General features: G+C 52.7%; 1 protein-coding gene across 1 annotated transcript in view; it reads right to left on the bottom strand.

Annotated features, from left to right (window-relative positions):
* Positions 1 to 20,981, bottom strand: part of LOC144319215 (uncharacterized) — a 64,734-nt gene that overhangs the window by 7,211 nt on the left and 36,542 nt on the right. The window contains exons 4-5 of the mRNA XM_077907068.1: positions 1,043 to 1,218; positions 662 to 899 (exon numbers count right to left, since the gene is read on the bottom strand). Of these exons, the coding sequence (XP_077763194.1) occupies positions 848 to 899; positions 1,043 to 1,218 (228 nt within the window). The 3' untranslated portion in view covers positions 662 to 847. The remainder of the gene's footprint in view (positions 1 to 661; positions 900 to 1,042; positions 1,219 to 20,981) is intronic.

Raw genomic sequence — 20,981 nt, 5'->3', positions numbered from 1 at the left:
TCAGCAGAGGGCAGAGGGATGGACATGATGACCCCTCCCGCCCCCTCCCGCCCCCTCCCCACTCCCACTGAAGCCTCAAAGCAGTTTCTCCAAACCTGAATACCTCAACTGCCAGAAAGGGGTAGTTTCCCAACTGTGCTAGGACTGTGGTTTTCTCGGGTGCCATGACCCTTGTTATAGGGTCACCCAGGCATATAGCCTGGCCGCTCACCTCTGAAGGACTCAAACTTGAGCCTTGCAAAACAGCGACACTCCTGAGTGAACCCAGCTGGGAATAAAGGAAGTATGAGTCAACCCTGAGAGGGTCCTAACAACGGCTGTCTTGGGGTGCTGCAGCCGGGCCGGACAAGAGTCCACATGAGCCTGGGGTGGGGGCCAGGTGCCAACCCCCCAGCCATCCTTGGGGACCTGTGGGCTGCAGGCTGGCTGCGGAGGGCTGGGCTGTGCCAGCGGGGGGAGCTCGCAGGAAGCCCCTCTGCCCAGGCACCTGCTGCAGGGCAGGGGACTTGAGTGGGAGGGATGGCCGGGAGAAGAACCCTGATTGTATGCAAGCGTTGCCACCGAGCCACACCACCGGGAGATACGATGTGGCCCCATTTCACGGAGAACGACTGAGTCTGATCTCTCTACTCATTTCTTCCTCCAACAAGCAAGCACTCACCGAATGCCTGCTCTGTGCCAGGCCCTGGATGCAGTAGTGAGCAAAACGGACAAGGACCCTGATTTTATGAAGTTTGTAGTTGGTGAGAGATAAGGAGTCAGTAGAGACTGTTTCACGTGATGTGTAGACAAGCGAAGGCGTTCGACCAGGAGGGTGGAGAGAAGACCTCTACCTGGAAAGGCTCTCTCAGCTGCCAGCGCTTCGTTTGAGACCTGAATGAGTGATCTGGGGAAGGGCCCTGCAGGTGGAGGCAATGGCAGATGCAAAGGCCCTGAGGTGGGAATGAGTCTAAGGACCGGAAAGCCCAAGTGCGGGGGTCATGGGCGGGGAGGGGGGATTGTCAAAAGGTGGGTAAGGGGGCCTGATAAGGGAGAGACTCACATTTTGTTCTCACTGCAGCAGGGATTCTCTAGTGTTGGCAGTGGGGGAAGGTGTGCTCTGATTTTCATCTTCGTAGCCGCTCCTGGCTGCTGTGTGGCGAATGGACTGTGGAGGCAGGGAGGCTCCTGGCTGTCATTGCAGTAACTGGAGGTGCCTGAGGCTTGGAGCAAGGTGGCCTTGGGAGGTGAGGAGAAGTGGCTGGTGTCAGGCTCCACCCACCCCCCCAACTGTGTGGCCTGCTAAGAAGTCAAGGATGACACGCTGCTTGGGGGCCCGAGCAATTGGGTTAGGCAGGTGGCCCTGACCTAGATGAGGATGGTTTGAGCAAGTCCCCCCGCCCTGAGGCCTGTCCGTCCTTCTCCCTGTAACTCGCAGCACCCCTAAAGGGAGGCCCAGAATGCCCTTCACTCCTAACCTCTCCTTGCCTCTGTCTCTCCATCCTGAACTCACACTGCTCCCCAAGGCCCAGAGCCCTTCCCATTCTGTCCCCTGAGGTGCCATATCTGCCCCAGCCCCACACCTCCTGCCCCTCTCACCCTGTGCACCCCCATGTCAGTCTGCCTCTGAGGGGCTGTGCAGGGCAGTGCCTCTAAAGCCAGTGCCTACTTGAGTTGACTTCCACCTTGACCACCCCCCCCTAGCACGTGCCCCTGAGCAAGTTCCTTAACAGGACTCAATTTCTACATCTGCAAAATGGGATTGAAAATGTAAGTCCCAGATGATAGGCAGCTGCAGGTTTAAAGAAGGAGCACTCGCTCGTTCGGCTCCTGGGACATGAGAAGCAGCACCGAGGGTTAGACGGTGTTTTTCCAGGTGGAACAGAAATGGCGTGGAGGAAGCAACCACTCTGATATTTCTGTGCTCGGCCCCCTGCGCTGACTCAGGGAAGCACATCTGGGTGTATGAAAGGGCTGGCGCCCACCAGGAGGACTATCCCATTCACGGCTGAGTCTCCTCTGTGTCCCCGATGGATGCACAAGTGAATGCTTGCATGCATCCCTCGTGGAGGACTTCCTAGCCTACCTTTAAGGGTGGGGAAACTGAGGCCTGAGCCCACACATAGCTATGCTATGGGTGGGCTCCTCATGAGGCTTCCTCCGGCCAGCTGGGACCCTGAGATGGGTCCCCCCAATGCACCCACATTCCCTGAGGTGGCTCTACCCTCAACAGCCCTGGTAGTGCCTTGCCTGGGGCCCCTGGAGTCTGCTTCATGCCACAGATGCCATAGCCAGTTGGGCCTGCAGCTGCCACTGGGGCCAGATGTCCTGCCTTCATTTACATCCCTTCCACACTGTGCAGCCAGAGGAGCGAGAAGGGGAAGCCACAGGTCAGACTGAGCCTCGGTCACAGTGCTTATTGCCACTGCCGTGCAGTGTCTGCTGGAAACTAAACCATGAGGTTTACAGGAATCAAGGCCTCTGAGCAGCACCAAATGTGAAAGCAAAACTCACACATGCACACATGCATGCACACAGAGGAACACATATGCACATACATGCTCTCATGCATGCATACCGGCACATAGAGATGCCGTGCAAGGCACACATGCTCCTCTCCCTGCAGACCACCTCCATCCCGGATGGGTAAGCCTCCCACCCCAGCAATCACAGCTGCTCAGAAGCAGGGGGAGACCGGAGCTGGGGGGCGGGCTCCACCTCTGCCAGCTTGGTGCCCTTCCCTGAAGGGGTTCACCACCACCCCCAGACCTCCACCTCTCTCACTACTAAAGCAGAGGTGCTCACAATCAAAGAAACAACCTGCTTCCTCCAGAGGGGGCTCGGAGCACAAAGTAGGTGCTCAGGAAAAGCCTGTGGAAGGAGTGAACACGACGTTCACGACAGATTGAGGGTCTTCTGTGTTTACAGATGGGACGCCATGAATGCTCACAGCTCCCACAGGAGGTGAGAGGGCTCTCATCTTACAGCAGAGGAAAGTGAGGCCCCAAAGGTAATAGTGTCTTATCCAGGGCGCCAAGGTCTGCACAGCTCCTGCCCCTAGACCAGCATGTCTGTCCAGAGAGGTGGGTCCAGGCAGAGACCCATCAGGGCCCTCCCAGTGCTGTCCCAGGGGAGGCTCCTGGGCCGCCGGTGCCCCATGGATCCTCGAAGGGCCCCTGGCAGGCTGGCATCAGGGGCCAGTGAGTGGCAACCCCCGGCAGCCGCATGGTAGGGGCTGAAGGGAAAGGGACTTGCCCAGGGTCACCCAGGGCGTAAGGTCTCTAGGGCCGCTGTAACAAGTTACCATGAACTAGGCGGCTTGAAACAATGGAAATCAATTCTCTTGCAGTTCTGGAGGCCCAAAGTCTGAAAGTGCCAGCAGGACCATGCTCCCTCTGGAAGCTCCGGGACAGACTCTTTCCTTCCCTCTTCCAACTTGTGGCTCTGGGACTGCATGATTCCAATCTCTGCCTCTGCCCCTCGGTGTCTGTGTGTCCAAATCTCCTGCTTTTCCCTTATAAGGACACCTGTCACTGGGTTTGTGGTCCACCTTAAGTCCAGATGTTCTCATTGAAAGAGCCTTAATTACAGCTACAAAGACCTTTTTTTCGCCCCCAAATAAGATCCCATTCACAGAGTCTGAGGGCTTTGGATATGAGTCTGTCTCTTTGGGGGACATTATTCAACCCACTATACTTGATGAGCCAGGGGCAGGACCAGGTAAAGCCATCCCCACATCCCAGCCCTTATCTGGGGTATCATTAATATGGTCAGGGTTGAGACAAAAGATGGATTTTGGAGCCTTCCAGCCTGGCTTGGAATCCTGACCTTACCTCTTATTTGTTGTGAGATCTTAGGCAAGTGACTCACCCTCTCTGTGCCTTGGTTTCTTCACATGTAAAATGAGGATATGACAGTCCTTGCCTCATAATGGAAAAAATTTTATTTATTTATTCATGAGAGAGAGAGAGGCAGAGACACAGGCAGAGGGAGAAGCAGGCTGCATGCAGGGAGCCCGACGTGGGACCCAATCCCGGGTCTCCAGGATCAGGCCCTGGGCTGAAGGCGGCGCTATACTGCTGAGCCACCGGGGCTGCCCTCATAATGGAAATTAAATGAGTTGATACGTGTAAAGCCTCAGAACAGTGTCTTCCTGGAACCTAGAAAGCTCTCAATAAATGTCTGTTAAATAAATACATAAAATCACGTCTGGCACACTTTGCTCAGTAAATGCTAACTATTGTCTGAGAGAGGTGTTGGGGAGGAAAAATCTTCCTCTTCTTTTTTTTTTTTAAAGCTTTTATTTATTTATTCGTGAGACACACAGAGAAAGAGAGAGAGAGGCAGAGACACAGGCAGAGGGAGAAGCAGGCTCCATGCCAGGAGCCCGATGCAGAACTCGATCCCGGGACTCCAGGATCATGCCCCGGGCTGAAGGCAGGCACCAAACCACTGAGCCACCCAGGGATCCCCTCTTCCTCTTCTTCTAAAGGTTCTTTTGACTTGTCTAAGAATTAAATTGATAGATCTATAGGAGAAAGCCAGATTTAATTACATACATGCAGGGACAGCCTAAGAACAGGAGGTCCACGGGTAGTCAGACAATTGAGGCTTCTATGGCCTCCAGAGCGGAGGAGAAGCAGGTAGGGGTCTGGGACTTAAAAGGGAGGGAAGACAATTCACAGGAAGAGGAAAAAGAGTAAATGTTTGGTAAATAAATACTTGCCGGGCAACTCGGAAGCAGTAGGACACGCAGGAATTTTAACCAACAGACTAGGCCAGCTTCCCCCCTGTACCACACCTAGTTCATATTATGTTGTCCTTATCTGTGGGGACAGCTCCCTTCCTGCAGCAGGTCCTCTGTCTAAATTCTTTTTTTTTTTTTTTAAGATTTTACTTATCCATTCATGTGAGAGAGAGAGAGAGAGAGAGGCAGAGACACAGGCAGAGGGAGAAGCAGGCTCCCTGCAGGGAGCCTGATGCAGGACTCGAACCCGGGTCTCCAGGATCCCACCCTGGACTGAAGGTGGTACTAAACCACTGAGCCACCCAGGCTGCCCTAAGTTCTTTTTTTTTTTTTTGTAAGATTTTATTTATTTATTTTAAAGAGACAGAGAGTGTGTGAGCAAGTAGGGGGAGGGACAAGGGGACGGAGAGAGAATCTCAAGCAGACTCCAACACGGGGCTCAATCTCACGACCCTGAGATCATAACCTGAGCTGAAATCAAGAGTTGGATGCTTAACTGGCTGAGCCACCCAGCTTCCCCTATCTAAATTCTTTCAGGCAGTTAAAGGGAAGGCCAACGTTTCTTCCTGAGCCTTCAAATTAATCAACCTAAAATAATCTACATGTCAAAGAGACACATCTGGGGGTGGCAAAGTTTGCTCCTCTAAAGTGGCTGGTGATGTTCCAAAGGATTCCTCAACAAGCATCTCCCTGGGTTCCCTTCTTCACACACGGCCCCTCACCCAGAGAGAGAGAGTGTCACAACTGCCCCACTTGTCAGATGAGAACACTGAGTTCCAGTGGGGGCAGGGGCCAGCCGCTAACCTAGTGTCCTAGCCCTGGGTGAGGGCCCAACATGTTGACTCACAGACTACATCTGACCCCCAAACAGCAGCTTTTTTTTTTTTTTAATTTTTTATTTATTTATGATAGTCACACACACAGAGACAGAGAGGCAGAGACATAGGCAGAGGGAGAAGCAGGCTCCATGCACCGGGAACCTGATGTGGGATTCGATTCCAGGTCTCCAGGATCACGCCCCGGGCCAAAGGCAGGCGCTAAACCGCTGCGCCACCCAGGGATCCCCAAACAGCAGCTTTGAAGCAAAAAGAGACAAGCAGGACAAGTTCACAGGCATTTCATAAAGTTAAATAAAGCTAATCTCGGTGAACAGGATGAGAAAGAGCCCTGGTTCCCTGAGGGTGGTTCCTGAGCCAGCAGCAGCAGCAGCACCTGGGGACTTGCTAGGATTGCACATTCTTGGGGCCCCCTCCAGAGCTTCTAAAGCTGCAGGCAGGGCTTTCCAGGGGTGCTGAGGCATACTGAAGTTTGAGGACCATTGGCTTAGGGGTGGAAAGTGCAGATGGCGGGCTGGCCTCCCCCAGGGTTGGAATCTGGGATCTGCTACCTAACAGCTGTGGGGCCTCAGGTACATCACTTCATGTCGCTAGGCATCCACTTTGCAACTGGAAACGGAGATAACAATCGAGCACGGGGCTACACCTAGGCCTCGCTGAGCAAGTGCTGGCACTGGGCAAGTGCTGATTAATCACTGTAATTATTTGATCGTAGAGATCGGCTTTCACTGGACTTTATGACCTTCCACCAGTGTATGTACGTTCCTTTTAGGAAGAGTTGAAAAGCGGAGATAATTGGTTTCTCAAAACCCTACTTGGTAGGTTTTTTGTTTTTTTTTTTAATTTTTTATTTATTTATGATAGTCACAGAGAGAGAAAGAGAGAGAGGCAGAGACATAGGCAGAGGGAGAAGCAGGCTCCATGCACCGGGAGCCCGATGTGGGATTCGATCCTGGGTCTCCAGGATCGCGCCCTGGGCCAAAGGCAGGCGCCAAACCGCTGCGCCACCCAGGGATCCCTACTTGGTAGGTTTTTAAGGTGGGTACTTAACTTTCCAATCAAGTCTGAGATCCTTTTTTTTTTTTTTTTTTAAGTCTGAGATCCTTGAGGTCTGAAAACCAGGGAACCAGTACTTTAAGGAGGGAGGTCACCGGCCCTTTCACAAGTGGGTAAACTGAGGCTCCCTGGCAGCCCCCAGGGAACTGAGGTGGCAGTAGGAGCTGGCCCTTGGTTCCCCTGGGAGTGCCAACCCCATGGGAAATAACACTCGGCTTCCATGGAAATTTCACTGAGCTGCCCCTGGCAAGCAATCAGGAATGGGTTGTTCCAGGAGATGGGGCCTTTCTCCAAGTGCCTGAATTTTCTTAGAACCTCACCTGAGCAAAGGGAACCCAGAGGGAGCACTGCTAGTCTAGGGTCTGAGCGGCACTTTCAGGGATGATGCCAATGACCCTAGCAAAGATCCCAGGTGCCATTCATGGTCACCCGTCCTGCAAGGGGAGACCACTCTCACCTCGCAGCCGAGGATGCTAAGGCCCAGAGCTGAAGCTGTGAGCCCAAGGCCGCAAAGCTGACACGAGCAGAGCAAGGATTCAAAGTGAGGTGTTTCTAGCCTCAAAGCCTGGAGATTTCACTGTTTGGGGGCCTCCAGGCACCCCTGGCCACAACTCCCAAGCGCCCAGCCTGGCTTGACCAAGGCCAAGGAGGAGGGAAGCTACAGCTTCCAAATCCCATCCTCTGTCCCTGTCGACTTGATGAGGTTTGGCTTCTGACAGAGGAAGCTGGAGGGGCAGGGAACGGATCCACAGAAGATTCATGGCCTGTCCTTGGGGTTGGGGGGTGGGGTCCCTCCACCTCACCCGATCCCCAGGCAGGCCACCCAGACACAGCAGTCTGGGACTTGGGCCAAGTGCCAGATCGCAGACACAGAGGCCGAGGGGCGTGCCTGCAGGGTGTGTCTCAGCCTCAGTGTCTACAGCTGAAAAATGGCTTCACAGTCCCACCCTGGGGATCTCTGAATTCGGAGGAGCCACAGAAGAAGCGACACCGACCCAGTTTCTGGTCTCCTCCTGTCGTCTCCAGAGAGCACAGTCGGGAATCTGAACAGAGAGCAGGACCGGGAATCTGAATGCAGCTGCTGGGCTCAGCGGTCAGGCAGGGAGCTGGGACCAGCGGCAAGGAGTGGGGATGCTAGGGGGAGGTCAGCTCCCGAGAGCCGAACCGGCGGGAGTGGGGGGGCCTCACCTGCAAACACGGACCAGCCGGAGAGTGAATGGTGGTAGGTGGCAGCTGGTGGCTATCCAGCACCTACTGTGGGTCAGAGTGCTAAGGGCCGTACTTAGGCTTACGCATTTCATCCTCGAAAACAACCAGGAGGGGCTGGGTTTCACAGCAAGGGGACCACGGCACAGAGAAGGCGAAGAGCCCCCCACAGTCACACAGCACGTCTGCCGGGCGCTGATTCTGACCTCACACACCGGTTCCAGAGGCCACCCTTCATCACTCAGCTCCACGGTCCTCGGGGACCAGGGACTCAGAGAGGAAATGACAGAATGAGCGAGACAGGGACCAGGCCAGACACCGCGCGGGCCACCAAGGGCGAGGAGCAGGCCGGGTGACATAGGCCCCCCGGGGTCGGCCATAGCAGGCGAGGTTGGACCTGGGGAGGGGAGGCTCGGGGGCCTGCGGGGCTGCAGCTGAGCAAGGAGGTGCATCCAGACAGCAGCGCCCTCCGCCCTGCCCTCCGCTCTGCCCCTACTTTGAAGCAGTGATCCCACTTCTTGGAACCTGCCCTGAGGAGAGGCTCCCCTTCCTTCTCCTGGGGGCTACTCAGCAGTGCGGGTGGCTCTGTCTCCCCACCCAGGGACCACACGCATTTCCTGAGAAAGGCGCTGCATCCCCCAGCACCTGGTTGGCACAGGGGTGGGGGCGCAGGGGCGGGGACCGGTACAGAGAGCACTGTGGGTGGCCCTGCAACGGTTCATTAACCATTTCGAGATCCTCTTGAGACCACTGTAGGGCTGGGCCTTTTCCCCGGTGTCCCTGAATGCTGTTTCATTCCCCAAACCATCTGTGGTGTGTGATCCTTTCCACAGAGCTATCACCTACGCACAGTATGGTGCGTGCATCTCGAGTGTGTGGCTTGATCAGTGTTGACACACACACACACACACTTGAAAGTCACCGCCCAGATCAAGATTCCGGCCCTGGCTACTCAAAGGGTGCAGTCGTCAGACCAGCGGCACCTCCTGCTCCAGGGAGCTTTTGGAAATGCAGAGCTATCCAGGGGGTCCGAATCTGCCTTCCACCCAACGAGACCCCGGGGCATTCGTGTCCCGAAGTGGTGGGAGCCCGCGTACACGGGGGCTTCTGACACCCGCCGGCACTCTCTCAAGCACGTCTGTGCGCTGCCTCATTTAAGCTGCAAAACGAGTTTATGAGGCAGAAACTATTAGTGTCATATTAATATTAATATCAACACCACATCGATATGAATACGAATAGCATATCTGTGCCGTTTCGCAGGGGACAAAACCCAACCTGGGAGGGGTTTCACGACTTGCCCAAGAGTGCGACAAAGTGGGGCCGTCCAGATGCGGACCCACGCCGAGCCCACAGCCCTAGCCGATTTTTTACTGAACGTCTCAGAGACTGAGCAACATGGGACATCCGTCCAACAACAAGCTGGTTTGAGAAAGCAAAGCTTCTTTTTTCTTTCTTGCAAAGCTGCTTTCTTTTCCTTCATCCTTTGAAAAAGAACCCCGCAATCACGAGAGACACGTGCTTACGATTCAAACAAAAATTCAAAACATCCGAAGACTTTCGGAAAACAGCCAGGTTCCCTCCACCCCGTCCCCAGCCTCCTAGCTGCCCTTCCTGGAGGCGCCCACGCTGGTCAGTTCCCTCTGTGACTTTTCCGAAAGATGCTCTGCACGTCCCGGGTGCACGGAAACAAGTCCTGTTTTTCCCTTGATGCGATTGGGAGCACATTCTCCATCGAGACCCGCTCCTTGCTTTTATCACCTGGCACCCCGCGTCCCTATCAGGATACCGAACCTGGGTTATGGCGTGGATGTGCCATAATTCGCCCCTCCACTTCCAGACTGCGGGGCGCACAGGCTGTTCGCAGTCACTTACGGCCGAGGCACGGCTGGGGCCGAGTCACATTGCGCTTGGCTCCCCCTCACCCCATTTCTGGGCACTGGGGCACGATGCCCCCCGGAGGTGGAACCGCCCCACTCCCGGCACGTGTGATCTTGACCTTGGCAGTTACAAGGAGCATTTGTTATCTGCCAGCCTTGGACAGCTTTCAAGATGCTTGGCGCCTCTGGTGCTCACATTCTGGGTGGGGGCTGACAGGTCCGGAGCAGGGAAGGTCAGTGCTTTCCAAGAAACTGAAAGTGGAACCAGAGAAAGGCGCTAGCAGCATTCGAGGCTTCTCGAGAGCAGGGGACCTGGCTATGCAGCCACTTCTCCAGAGATAAGGGCCGGGAGCCTCCCTTGCCCTGAACATCCTACGGTGTGAATCCCACCCCACCTTCACCGCCCCCCCCAACACACCACACCCTAAAGCCTCTCAGACTTGAGCTTCGCCTTGGACCAGGGTCTGGAAGGCAGTGAAAGCTGTCTTGTGTGTTTACCCAGGCAACAGTGACATGGCCCAGATGTGTCAGGCCATGTTGGTGCCAACTCCTTGGGGCCAAGCAGAGCCTTATCTGTTAGGTTTACAACTGTTTATTGAAGGCTATCTGGGTGTCAAGGACTGTTGCAAGCACAGTATAGATCTTAGTTCATTTCATCCTCAAATACATACTGAGGTAGGTATGGTTATTATACCCATTGTACAGAGGAGGAAAGTGAGGTTAAGAACCACGTCAAAGTGACACAGCTAGTGAGAACAGAGCCCATGCCCTCACCATGAAGCTATGGGCAATGGTTCTCATGTACGGGTGCACCCCTACATCCCCTGGGGAGCTTGTTCAAACATGCTTTTGCCGGGCCCCGCCCACCCTAGGAGTGGGGCTGGACCCAAAGCCTGCACTTCTTTTTTTTTAATTTTTAAAGATTTTATTTATTTACTCATGAGAGACACCGAGAGCGAGGCAGAGACACAGGCAGAGGGAGAAGCAGGCTCCTCACGGGATGCCTGATGCAGGACTTGATCCCAGGACCCCGGGATCACGTCCTGAGCCAAAGGCAGATGCTCAACCACTGGGCCACCCAGGTGCCCCCAAAGCCTGCACTTCTAACAAGCTCCTCCAGATGATGCTATGCTTTGGGTCAGGGACCACACTGTGAGCATCACCGCTGTAAGCCCTGAAGAACATTCTCAAGACAAGCCGATTAGCAGTGGCTCTGTGCATTCCACAAGGACAAGAGTCGGTCACCAAGGACCTCACACTAGGGATTCTTCACAAAAGGTCTCATGCACGCCCACCTCTACCCCATGGCCTGTGGCCTGGGCTTCACCAGTGATCTGGACCCCAAATGAGGAGCCACTTCATGACATACTCACCTGAAGGCGACACAACGAAAAAGACCGGAGCAGGTATGGTGAGCACGGGGGGCCATGGGACTCCCATTCACGGCCACCGGGCATGGAAGCTGGTACAACATTGCAGAAATCGGGGCACCTGGCTGGTTCAGTGGTTGAGCCTCTGCCTTTGGCTCAGGTCCTGAACCTGGGGTCCTGGGATCGAGTCCTGCACTGGGCTCCCCATAGGGAGCCTGCTTCTCCCTCTGCCTGTGTCTCTGCCTCTTTCTGTATGTCTTTCATGAATAAATAAATAAAATCTTTAAAAAAAAAAAAAACAACCCTGAAGAAATCTGTTTGGCAGCATTTACTAAGGCTGGCCATATACACAGCCTACCACCCCACAATCCCACTCTGAGGCTATCCCCGGGAGAAATGTGCTCGCATGTTCACCAAAGGATGTGCACGTATGAGAATGCTCAGATCAGCGATATCTGTAACAACCCAAACCAGGAGCACAGGCCTCATCAATAATGAAACAAATAAATAAATTGTGGCCTATTTGCACAACAGAATAGCACTCAGGAGTGATATCTGCACACAGCATTTGAGGCAGCTGGGTTCACACGAGGACACACTGCCTGACTCCATTTATGATGTTTGAGAACAGGGAAGGACTCTGGTGACACAGTCTGCTCACGAGGGACCTGTTTTGGGGAGAGGTTTTGAGGGCATCGGGCCCACGGGAACTGCGTTTCTCTCTCGGTCCCGTGGGCACCGTGTGAGTATGCACACAAGTCAAATTCCATCAAAGATTTGGGCACTTTAGGGACCCCTGGGTGGCGCAGCAGTTTGGCGCCTGCCTTTGGCCCAGGGCACGATCCTGGAGACCCGGGATCGAATCCCACGTCGAGCTCCTGGTGCATGGAGCCTGCTTCTCCCTCTGCCTGTGTCTCTGCCTCTCTCTCTCTCTCTGCATCCCTCATGAATAAATAGGTGAAATCTTTAAAAAAATAAAAATAAACAAAAATAAACTTTACCATCTTAACTGCATCTTTAAAAATATTTTATTTGTTTGAGAGAGACAGCGTATGTGTGTTGGGGGCAGAGGGAGAGAAAGGGGAAAAGAATCCCAAGCAGACCGTGTGCTGAGCTTGGAGCCCCACGCAGGGCTCGATCCCATGACCATGAGACCAGGATCTGAGTTACAACCCAAGAGTCGAACTCTTAACTCACTGAGCCACCCAGAGGGCCCCTTAACTGATTTTAAGCACACAGTTAGTAGCATTAAGTACATTTACACTGTTGTGTATCAAATCTCCAGGTCTTCATCTTGTAAAACTGAAACTCTGTCCCCATTAAACCCTAATGCCCTAGCCTCCCACCCCCCACCCCCGGCCCCTGGCAACAACCATTCCATTTGCCGTCTCTGTGCATCTGGCCACTCTAGGCACCTGCTCTGTGAAATCCCGCAAATATTGCCCTTTTGTGACTGGCTTCCTTCCTTTTTTTAAAAAAAATATTTTATTTTATTTATTCATGAGAGGCAGACAGAGAGAGACACAGAGACAGAGAGAGAGAAAGGCAGAGACACAGGCAGAGGGAGAAGCAGGCTCCACGCAGGGAGCCCGAAGTGGGACTCGATCCCAGGTCTCCAGGATCACGCCCTGGGTTGAAGGCAGGTACTAAACCACTGCGCCACCCAGGGATCCCCCACTGGCTTCCTTCCTAAGTGTGATGTCCTCAGGGTTTATCCATGTTATGAGTATCAGAATCGCCTTCCTTTTTAAGGCTGGGCAACATGCCCACCATACGGATGGACCTCACTGTGTTTATCCATTCACGTACCCACGGACAGTGGGCTTGCTTCCACCTTCGGCGGTCGTGTGTAACGCTGCTCTGACCAGGATTGTGCCCACGCACGACACTTTCGTTCTGCAATTTCACACACATGAATGAAGAGGAAGCAGAACAGAGGCTCAGAAGCTGAGTTCTGGGGACCTGGCTGGGCGCTGACAGGTTGGGTGACTTCGTGCGCTGTGAATAATCCTGGGGTCCTCGTGGGGCTGGGAGATGCTGGGCCCAGAGCACCAAGGTGATGTTGCATCAGTACTAGCTACGGTTGTCCCTATTCTCTCTCTGTCTCTCTCTGTCTCTCTCTCTCTCTCTCTCTCTCTCACACACACACACACACACACACCTGCCCCCACACCCAGTTCCCAGACCCCAGAGCGGGTCGTGACCTCCTAAGCACAGTCCTTGCAATGGAGCAGTGAGGCCAAGGCCGGGAGGTTTCCCTGAGGAGTCTGCAAAGGTTGGCACATGCAGAGGCTGTCTTCTTTCCCTAAAAGCAAGTGACAATTCAATTCTAGGCCGGATGGATTCGCAGGAGGGAGAAGGGCCTCTTCCTAGGAACTGAGTGAATTAATGAGGTGCATTTAACACAGGACAGTTTTAGCTTCAGTTTATTCCCTTCCGATTCTTGGTAACCAGCGAGCTCATTTCTCATGGGATTGTATCTGGTTGCAAGCTGCTCGCCGGGCGTGTCCTGTGTCCCCAGGGCCCAGGGGTCTGCACCCCCTGTGATCTCTATAGTGTGAGAGTACAGTTTTCTGGACAGTGGCTCATGCAAGGGCTTCTGTGCCCCCTACACACACACACACACACACACTCTGGTCTTAAACCAGAGGGTTTGGTCCTTTTCCTTGGAGGTTTGTTAAAACCCACATCCCCAAGGCCCTCTCCTCCATAGCACGGGATTCAGAAGGGCTGGGGCAGGCCCCGGAATCTGCATTTCACCAGGACCGTGGGAGAGGCCAGTCCACGCTTGGAACTGCACGATGCAGCTCGGCCAGCTCCCTCGGCAGCTAGGGGCCTGTGGGCAGGCCCTCCTTGCTCACCAGCTCCCGCTCTGTGGCTCGCAAAGGGTGAGAAGCTCTTCTCTTGTGGAAATTCTTTTTTAAAAAATAGCTTTGTTGAGATACAACCCACATACCGTGCATTTCACCCAAGTAAAGTGGTTTTTCATCTATGCTAAGTTGTGCAACCACTGCCACAAATAATCTTAGAACGTTTTCATCACCCCAAAAGGACACCCTCCTGCACCCATTTATGGTAACTCCCCTTGGCCCCCTCCTCTCAACCCTAGGCAAGCCCTAACCTACTTTCTGTCTCTATGGATTTGCTTTAAACATTTCATGTAAATGGAATCCTACAATAAGTGGTCTTCTGTGTCTGGCTTCTATCATGTAGCAAGTTTCCAAGGCCCATCTGTGTTGTAGCGTGGACCAGTGGTTTACTCATCTTTGTCACCAAATAATATTCTTTTATCCAGCCGGGTGGTGCCCCACCCCAGAAATGCTGATCCAGTCGAAGGGGTAGGAGCAGGACAAAATTCTGTAAGCCTCCAGGGTGTGGGCAGTGGTTCTATCTGCCTCCTAGGCTGACAAATCCCTGCTGCTCCCAGATTCCAGGACAAGTCTTAAGGGCACCGTTTCACAGCCTGGGAAATCAGGGCTCAGAGAGAGAACGGCACCAGTCCGGGGTCCCACAGGCACAGCAGCTGATGTGCATCTGTCTTCCTCCCTCCATTTAGCCAGCATTAATGAGTGCCAACTGTATACTAGGTGCCACGAAATCCAAATGGCCCAGACCGAGACATTCCCTCGTGTTATTCAGTTGTCCTTGACCAAGGCAGAAAGCCTGGCTTCTGTTTAATAATAAGTAAAGTGAAATTGAAAAGAGGAATCTTTTTAGTGTTTTAAATCAAACGATGGTTCTTGGTCTTTGGGGAGTGCTCACCCACAGAGAATCGGGTGGGCGCAATGCAATCTTGTCTCCAGGAGAACACTTTCCCAGGGACTTTATTTTGCCTACAATTATAGAGGATTCTCCATCCTTTGAAGCCTGCTGGTTCACCGTACGTGAAAGCCCTTATCTTAAAGGGAGAGAACAGTGTAATCATCCGTTGAACACATTATTCTCTGAGCACCTATGATTTGCCAGGTGTTAGGGCTGCAGCTGGGAGCAAGACGATACATACCCTGGCTCTCAAGGGTACTGTGATCTGGTGCAGGGAGGCAGGCAGCAAATAGATAATGAGGCGGGACAAAGCACCGTCTAGATCCATCCAGGCATGTGGCAGGCAGAGGAGGTTAGCAAGTGTGAAAGGTCTGCCCAGGGCCTGGGAGGGCACGGCAGGCTGGTGACATTTTGCTGAGATCTGGATGAGAAGAAGGCATTGCAGGCAGAGGGCACAGGCCAGCAAAGGCCCTGGGGCAGAAGCATATTTTAATTCCAGGAACTGAAAGGGAGAACAAGGGTCTGAAACATAATGGATAGTGGGGGGCAGTCAGGAAGGTAAGTAGGGTCAGGGTGAGAGGGGTCATCTGTGCAATCGACAACCATTTGTGTGTGTGTGTGTGTGTGTGTGTGCATGCCTGACTCCTTTTCTAGGCCAGAGGATGCAGCAATGAATAGATGGGACCTGGCCCAGTGCTCTGCGAGTTGGGGGTGAATGGGAAGTAAGCACCTTTTCCGAAATACGGTCTCAACAGCTGTGAGGGTGAGAGTGGAGCTTTCAGGCCAAGGGAGGCAGGAGCAAAAGCCTGAGGCTGGGAACACAAAGGGCCCCACTTGCAGGCAAAGTGGCCCAGGTAGGGCTTGCGCAGACAGGACCCAGGACTGGCGGTTGTTTGCCAAACACAAAATGAGACGAAAGGTGTTTTCCTCAAGGACCAGGGAATCGGGGTCCCAGCCATAGTCAGACCTGCTAGCGTTTGCTGAAACCCCTAAACCAGAAAACACTAGGGCACCCAAACATCTTTTTTTTCTGAGACGAGATATTTTACATACATACATATATGTGTGTATCATTGCTGAGCACCCACCCTGTGTTGGGTGCTGGGCCCTATGCTAAGATATCACTATTATTCCTACTCGGGTTGTTGAATCTGCATCCTAACCCCAAGACCTGTGAGGATGACCTTATTTGGAAACAGCCTCTTTGCACTCATAATTAAGGATCTGGAGATGCAATCACCCTGGACTGGGGTGCACCCTGACTCCAACAAGGATCTTCGTAAGAGAAGGCCGTATGAAGACCAAGACAGAGCCTGGAGTGCCTACTAGGTACGATCCAAGGGACAGCAGAGATTTCTGGCAGCCACCAGTCGCTGGGAGAGAGACACAGATCGGATCCTCCCCTAAAGCCTCCAGGAGGAACCAGCCCAGTGACACCTTGGTTTCCGACTTCTGGCCTCCAGCACCTGAGAGAACATTTCTGTTGTTCTAAGCCACCCAGTTTGCAGTCATTTGTTGCTGTCACCCAGGAAATGAATACAACGCGTATAACTTATTCACCAGCTCCCATGCACAGAGGTTCTTGCTGATACTTTATATGGTCACGAGGAGGGACATGGCCAGCTTTGGGGGATCCCTCCCTTGTCTGCCTGGTTTTGAACCTCCCCCTCCCTGAGTACCCTCGGACAAGTTCTCTGGCTTTTCTGGGACGACATCCATCCCGTCTGTCCCATGACATGAGCGGCGCATGGGGAGGGGAGGGCGCAGGTGTGGTGCCTCCTCTGCAGAGCCAGCTGCTCACATTCCTATTGTCTATTGTCAGGGCAGCTGTCACACGTTTTTTTGTAAGCCCTGCCCTCTAGCTCCTCCCTTCAGGAAAGGGGCAGAAAGAGCAGGGGTCAGGGCTCATGGGGTAAATCTCAGGTGGGATCCTGCAGAGAGAACAGTATTTCCTAGAAAATTCTGAGCCAGCTTTGTAGCCCAAGCAATAGAGGCCCTCCCAGGAAGAGGGAAAGGGGTTGACTTATGATCTGAAAAGACCCAGCCCAGGCTAAACTTTCCGCTGGGCTCAGGGGTACCTGGGTCCAGGATGCTTGTAGGGGCCCAAGGAAATGTTTTAGTTTCTTTTCAAATAATAGAGAAAACCAAATATGGTTAATATTTAATGTGTCATAATGACTCCAGCCTGGATTATACAGATTATACATAAACAGTCTTTATGCCAATGCAGTCATAAAATATTGGTGTGTTTTTTTTCTCTTTTATGGAAGAAGGTATCCATGGAAGCCAGAATGCTTCCCTGGACAAACCACTGGGGAGAGGGTCAGATGCTGAGGACCAAGGGGGCTTAGCCAGCCTGAGCAAGCAAGGAGTTTCAAAATCCAGACCAGCCAGGGAGTGGAAATCTGGAAAGCTTTGCCGACCAAACCCATTTTTCCCTGTCCTCCTGGTCATCAAGCCTCCACTCCGGGAGGGCCTCTGCTCCTGGAACAGCGAACCCAGTGTTCACTGTCTGGGCCTTGCTCTCAGGCCTCTCAGAGAATAAGGTGTTTCATCCTCCCACACCTTATGAAGCAAGCATCATTATTCCCATTTGCCAGCTGGAGACACTGAGGCCAAGAGAGTCCCTGCATAGCACCTGGCACACCGAAGGTGCTCAATAAATACGTGCTGAGTGTGGACTGGATGGATAAATAGAAGGGACATTAAGCCCTGTGCCCAAGCTCACACAAATGGTAAAGTAGAGCTTGGATTTGAACCCAAGCAGCCCCGCTCCAGACCCTCTAGAAACATCACCTTCTACTGCCCTTTAGCACATGTGCCAGGGTGTTGCTTTTTTTTTTTTTTTTTTTTTAAGATTTTATTGATTTATTTGAGAGAGAGAGAGAGAGACAGCAAGCAGGGGGCGGGGCAGAGGAAGAGAGAGAAACAGACTCCCTGCCAAGCAGAGAGCCCAACACTGGGCTCGATCCCAGGACCCTGAGACCATGACCTGAGCTGAAGGCAGACACTTAACCACTGAGCCACTCAGGTGCCCCCAGGATGTTGCTTCTAATCCTGACACAGAACCTATAAGGTTGGGCTTACTGGCTCTGTTTCCGGATGAGCAAACTGAGGTTCAGAGGGCTGAACACTCCTGTCCAAGTTCCCCCTGACTCTGTAGGGGGAGTCCACCTGCAGAGTCCCTTCATCCAAGGGGCAAGCAGCAGTGCATGACCAGGCAGCACGAGGGTTGGCGTTCACCAGGGCAGGCTCCCCATGCCTAGCTGACCCTTGCCCGTCATCTGGGCAGGAAAACAGCGGAAAAAATCCTGCCAGTCTGGGTGGCAGGGACAGGGCTGGCATCTGCCCAGTCCCATCATCCTGACAGCCAAAGGGCTACCATCTGATTTCAGGCTGGCCTTCCTGGGCTGCCAGTCTCAGAGAAATCAGGCTTTGGGGCAAGAGCAGAGGGCCCGGGAGGGTGAGGCCGTAGCTCCTCTTGCACCAGGTTCCCCAAGAGGAATGCAAAGAGCCTCTTACCTGGATTCCCCATCGGCCCTCGAGTAACTTAGCTCATCTCCTTCTGCCTCAGATGATCCACCTGTAAAATGGGGACTTTGGGCACAGGGCAGCCAGCTCTGACCCTTCCTGACTGGAGGCACTCGGGCCTGCCTCGAACTGTGCTGGCCCGTTTCTTCACCTTTCAACTGGGGTTAACAGTGATCCCAAAGGTTTCTCCTGGAGAGCAGACATGCGGGGAGTGCCTAGCACGGCCGGCCTCATCAGGAGAGCCCCCCTTGGACATTTCCTAGACACACAGGCTCCTACATTGTAACAGGTGTCCTAGGAGGTTCTTACCCACCAGGTCTGGGACCAACTATAAATAGTTCTCAAAGCACTTTTCCCTCCTTTTATTAGCTTTTGTTGTTGTTGTTGTGAAACCACAAAGCTACCACTCCTGCAGGCTGAAACATGTCACCCAAGGTAATGATAACTGTGCTAGGTGCTAATTTTCTCCCTTTAATCCAGTCTTCTGGGAAAAACACATTGTGAACAATTTGATGTGTCTTCTCTTACCTTTTCCTCTCCTCTCAGATAAAAAGATTTGGACATGACTTGGGTTTCCTTCTTCTGGTCTGATTTTAATGATTTTAATTAAAAAAAAAAAAGATGGGGGTGGGGTGGGGTTGCTCACAACCATTCATGTTTTCTGCTCCATTGCCAGGGCTGTGCCCTTGGCCTCAGGTGCCCGCTTCTGCAGACCTGGCGGGCAGCGAGCTGCATGGCCTGACCGCAGACCAGGCAGGAAAGTGAAAATAAACCTCAGCTGGCAGCTGAGTTTCTCTTTCCTGTCAAACAAGTGCCTTATCGTACCCCCGGGGGCTGTGTGTGTTACAGGAGCCACCAGGGCTGTTTTTTTATTTTCTCCAGGGAGGACATTTACTTAACAAAGTATCTGAACTGTACTAACCTTAAGTACCCAGCTTGATGATTTTTTTTTTTTTCACACATATGTATTTACCACTCCAAGATCAAAGGCATGCTGTACTTCCCGGGTGCTCTTTCCCAGGGGTAACTAACCTTTGCCTTCTGTAAATATCGTATATAAAGGTCTTAAACCGCACAAAAAGCAATCAGTCACAGGGTATGACTTTCTCGTCTGGTTTGTGTCGCCCAACAGGACGTCTGTGTGAGGGTCATGCATGATGTTGCGTGTCTCCTTAGTTTTCTTGGTTTGAATGATTTTTTTTTTTTTAAGTAGGCTCCACACCCAGCGAGGAGCCCAATGCGGGGCTCGAACTCATGACCCCTGAGATCAAGACCTGAGCTGTGATCAAGAGTCGGACACTCAGCCAACTGAGCCACCCAGGCGTCCCTCCAGAGTTGACTTGGTTTTATAGCCGAATCACGTCCTAGTGCATGGATGTAGCTCAGTTGTTTATCTAATCTCCTATTGATGGGTCTTTGGGATGTTTCCAGTTTGGACCCTTCGAACTAAGATGCTATGAATGTTCACATACAAGTCTTTGCATGGGCATTTGCTTTCTTTTCTCGTGGGTGAATACCGAGGAGCAGGACTGCTGGGTCCTAGGAAAGGCGTGTGTCTAACTTTGGAAGAGGCTGCCAGTCGTTTTTCTCCCTGGCTATGCAGAGATGCTTTAAGAAATCAGGGGCCCAGGGATGCCTGGGTAACTCAGTGGTTTGGTGCCTGCCTTTGGCCACGGTGCAATCCTGGAGTCCCGGGATCAAGTCCTGCATTGGGCTCCTGGCATGGAGCCTGCTTCTCCCTCTGCCTGTGTCTCTGCCTCTCTCTCTCTATGTCTATCATGAATAAATAAATAAAAATAAATCTTTAGAAAAAAAAAAAGAAATCAGGGGCCCTGGGATGACCTCTTGGGGAGGCTGCACTCCACATCACAGCAAACCTACATAAGAACCTGTGATCCACATTAAACAGCTTTTTTTCAGAGGCTCTTCGCATCTTGCTTTTTTGAAATTATTTGGTCTCAAGTGACTCATTTACTATGTGGGTCCACTGGCATTTCTTGGCAACCATGTTAGGGTGCTCTGGCCGAGGAGATGATCAAACCCCCAAACTCCTCATTTAGAGCAAGGCTTTGATGAACAATATATTTAGCACCTAATGAACATCCTTCCCTTTGTCACTGGACTTGCGAACTTCTATTCACCCCTCAAAACCCCACTCAAAAGCCCACACTTCCATGAAGCTTATAGGAAACTAACTGCAACCTTCCCCCTCCACCCGCCAAGTCCAGAGCCTGGTGTGTGACCCTGGTGTCACATCCCCTTGGAGGAGAGCGCTGGAGCACTATCACAGACAGTATGTTTGAGCATAAGGCCTATATGCCTCTTTATATGCCTCACCCATGCTGGACACCTGGCACATCTGTTGACCTGATTTTTCCAGGATTCCTTGCATGTCAGGTGCCCTTACTCAGAACCGCAGGGCTGGGTAGCAGAGGATACGAGACAACCTTGAATAAGTTTGTAAACTATTGAGTGCTGAGGGCAAGGGCCATGGTTTTCTTCTCATTCTCCAAAAGAGTTGTCTTTGGCCCCCAAAGAACCGAGAGGGAGAATCTTCAATGGCCCCATAAGGAGTATTTGCTGAGAGAGGGCTCAGTGACTTCTAACCATAGAA

Source organism: Canis aureus, chromosome 8 (assembly GCF_053574225.1).
Source record: "Canis aureus isolate CA01 chromosome 8, VMU_Caureus_v.1.0, whole genome shotgun sequence".
Classification (NCBI taxonomy): domain Eukaryota; kingdom Metazoa; phylum Chordata; class Mammalia; order Carnivora; family Canidae; genus Canis; species Canis aureus.
The sequence above is the reverse complement of the archived record's forward strand: the minus strand, read 5'-3'. Positions and strand labels throughout refer to the sequence as shown.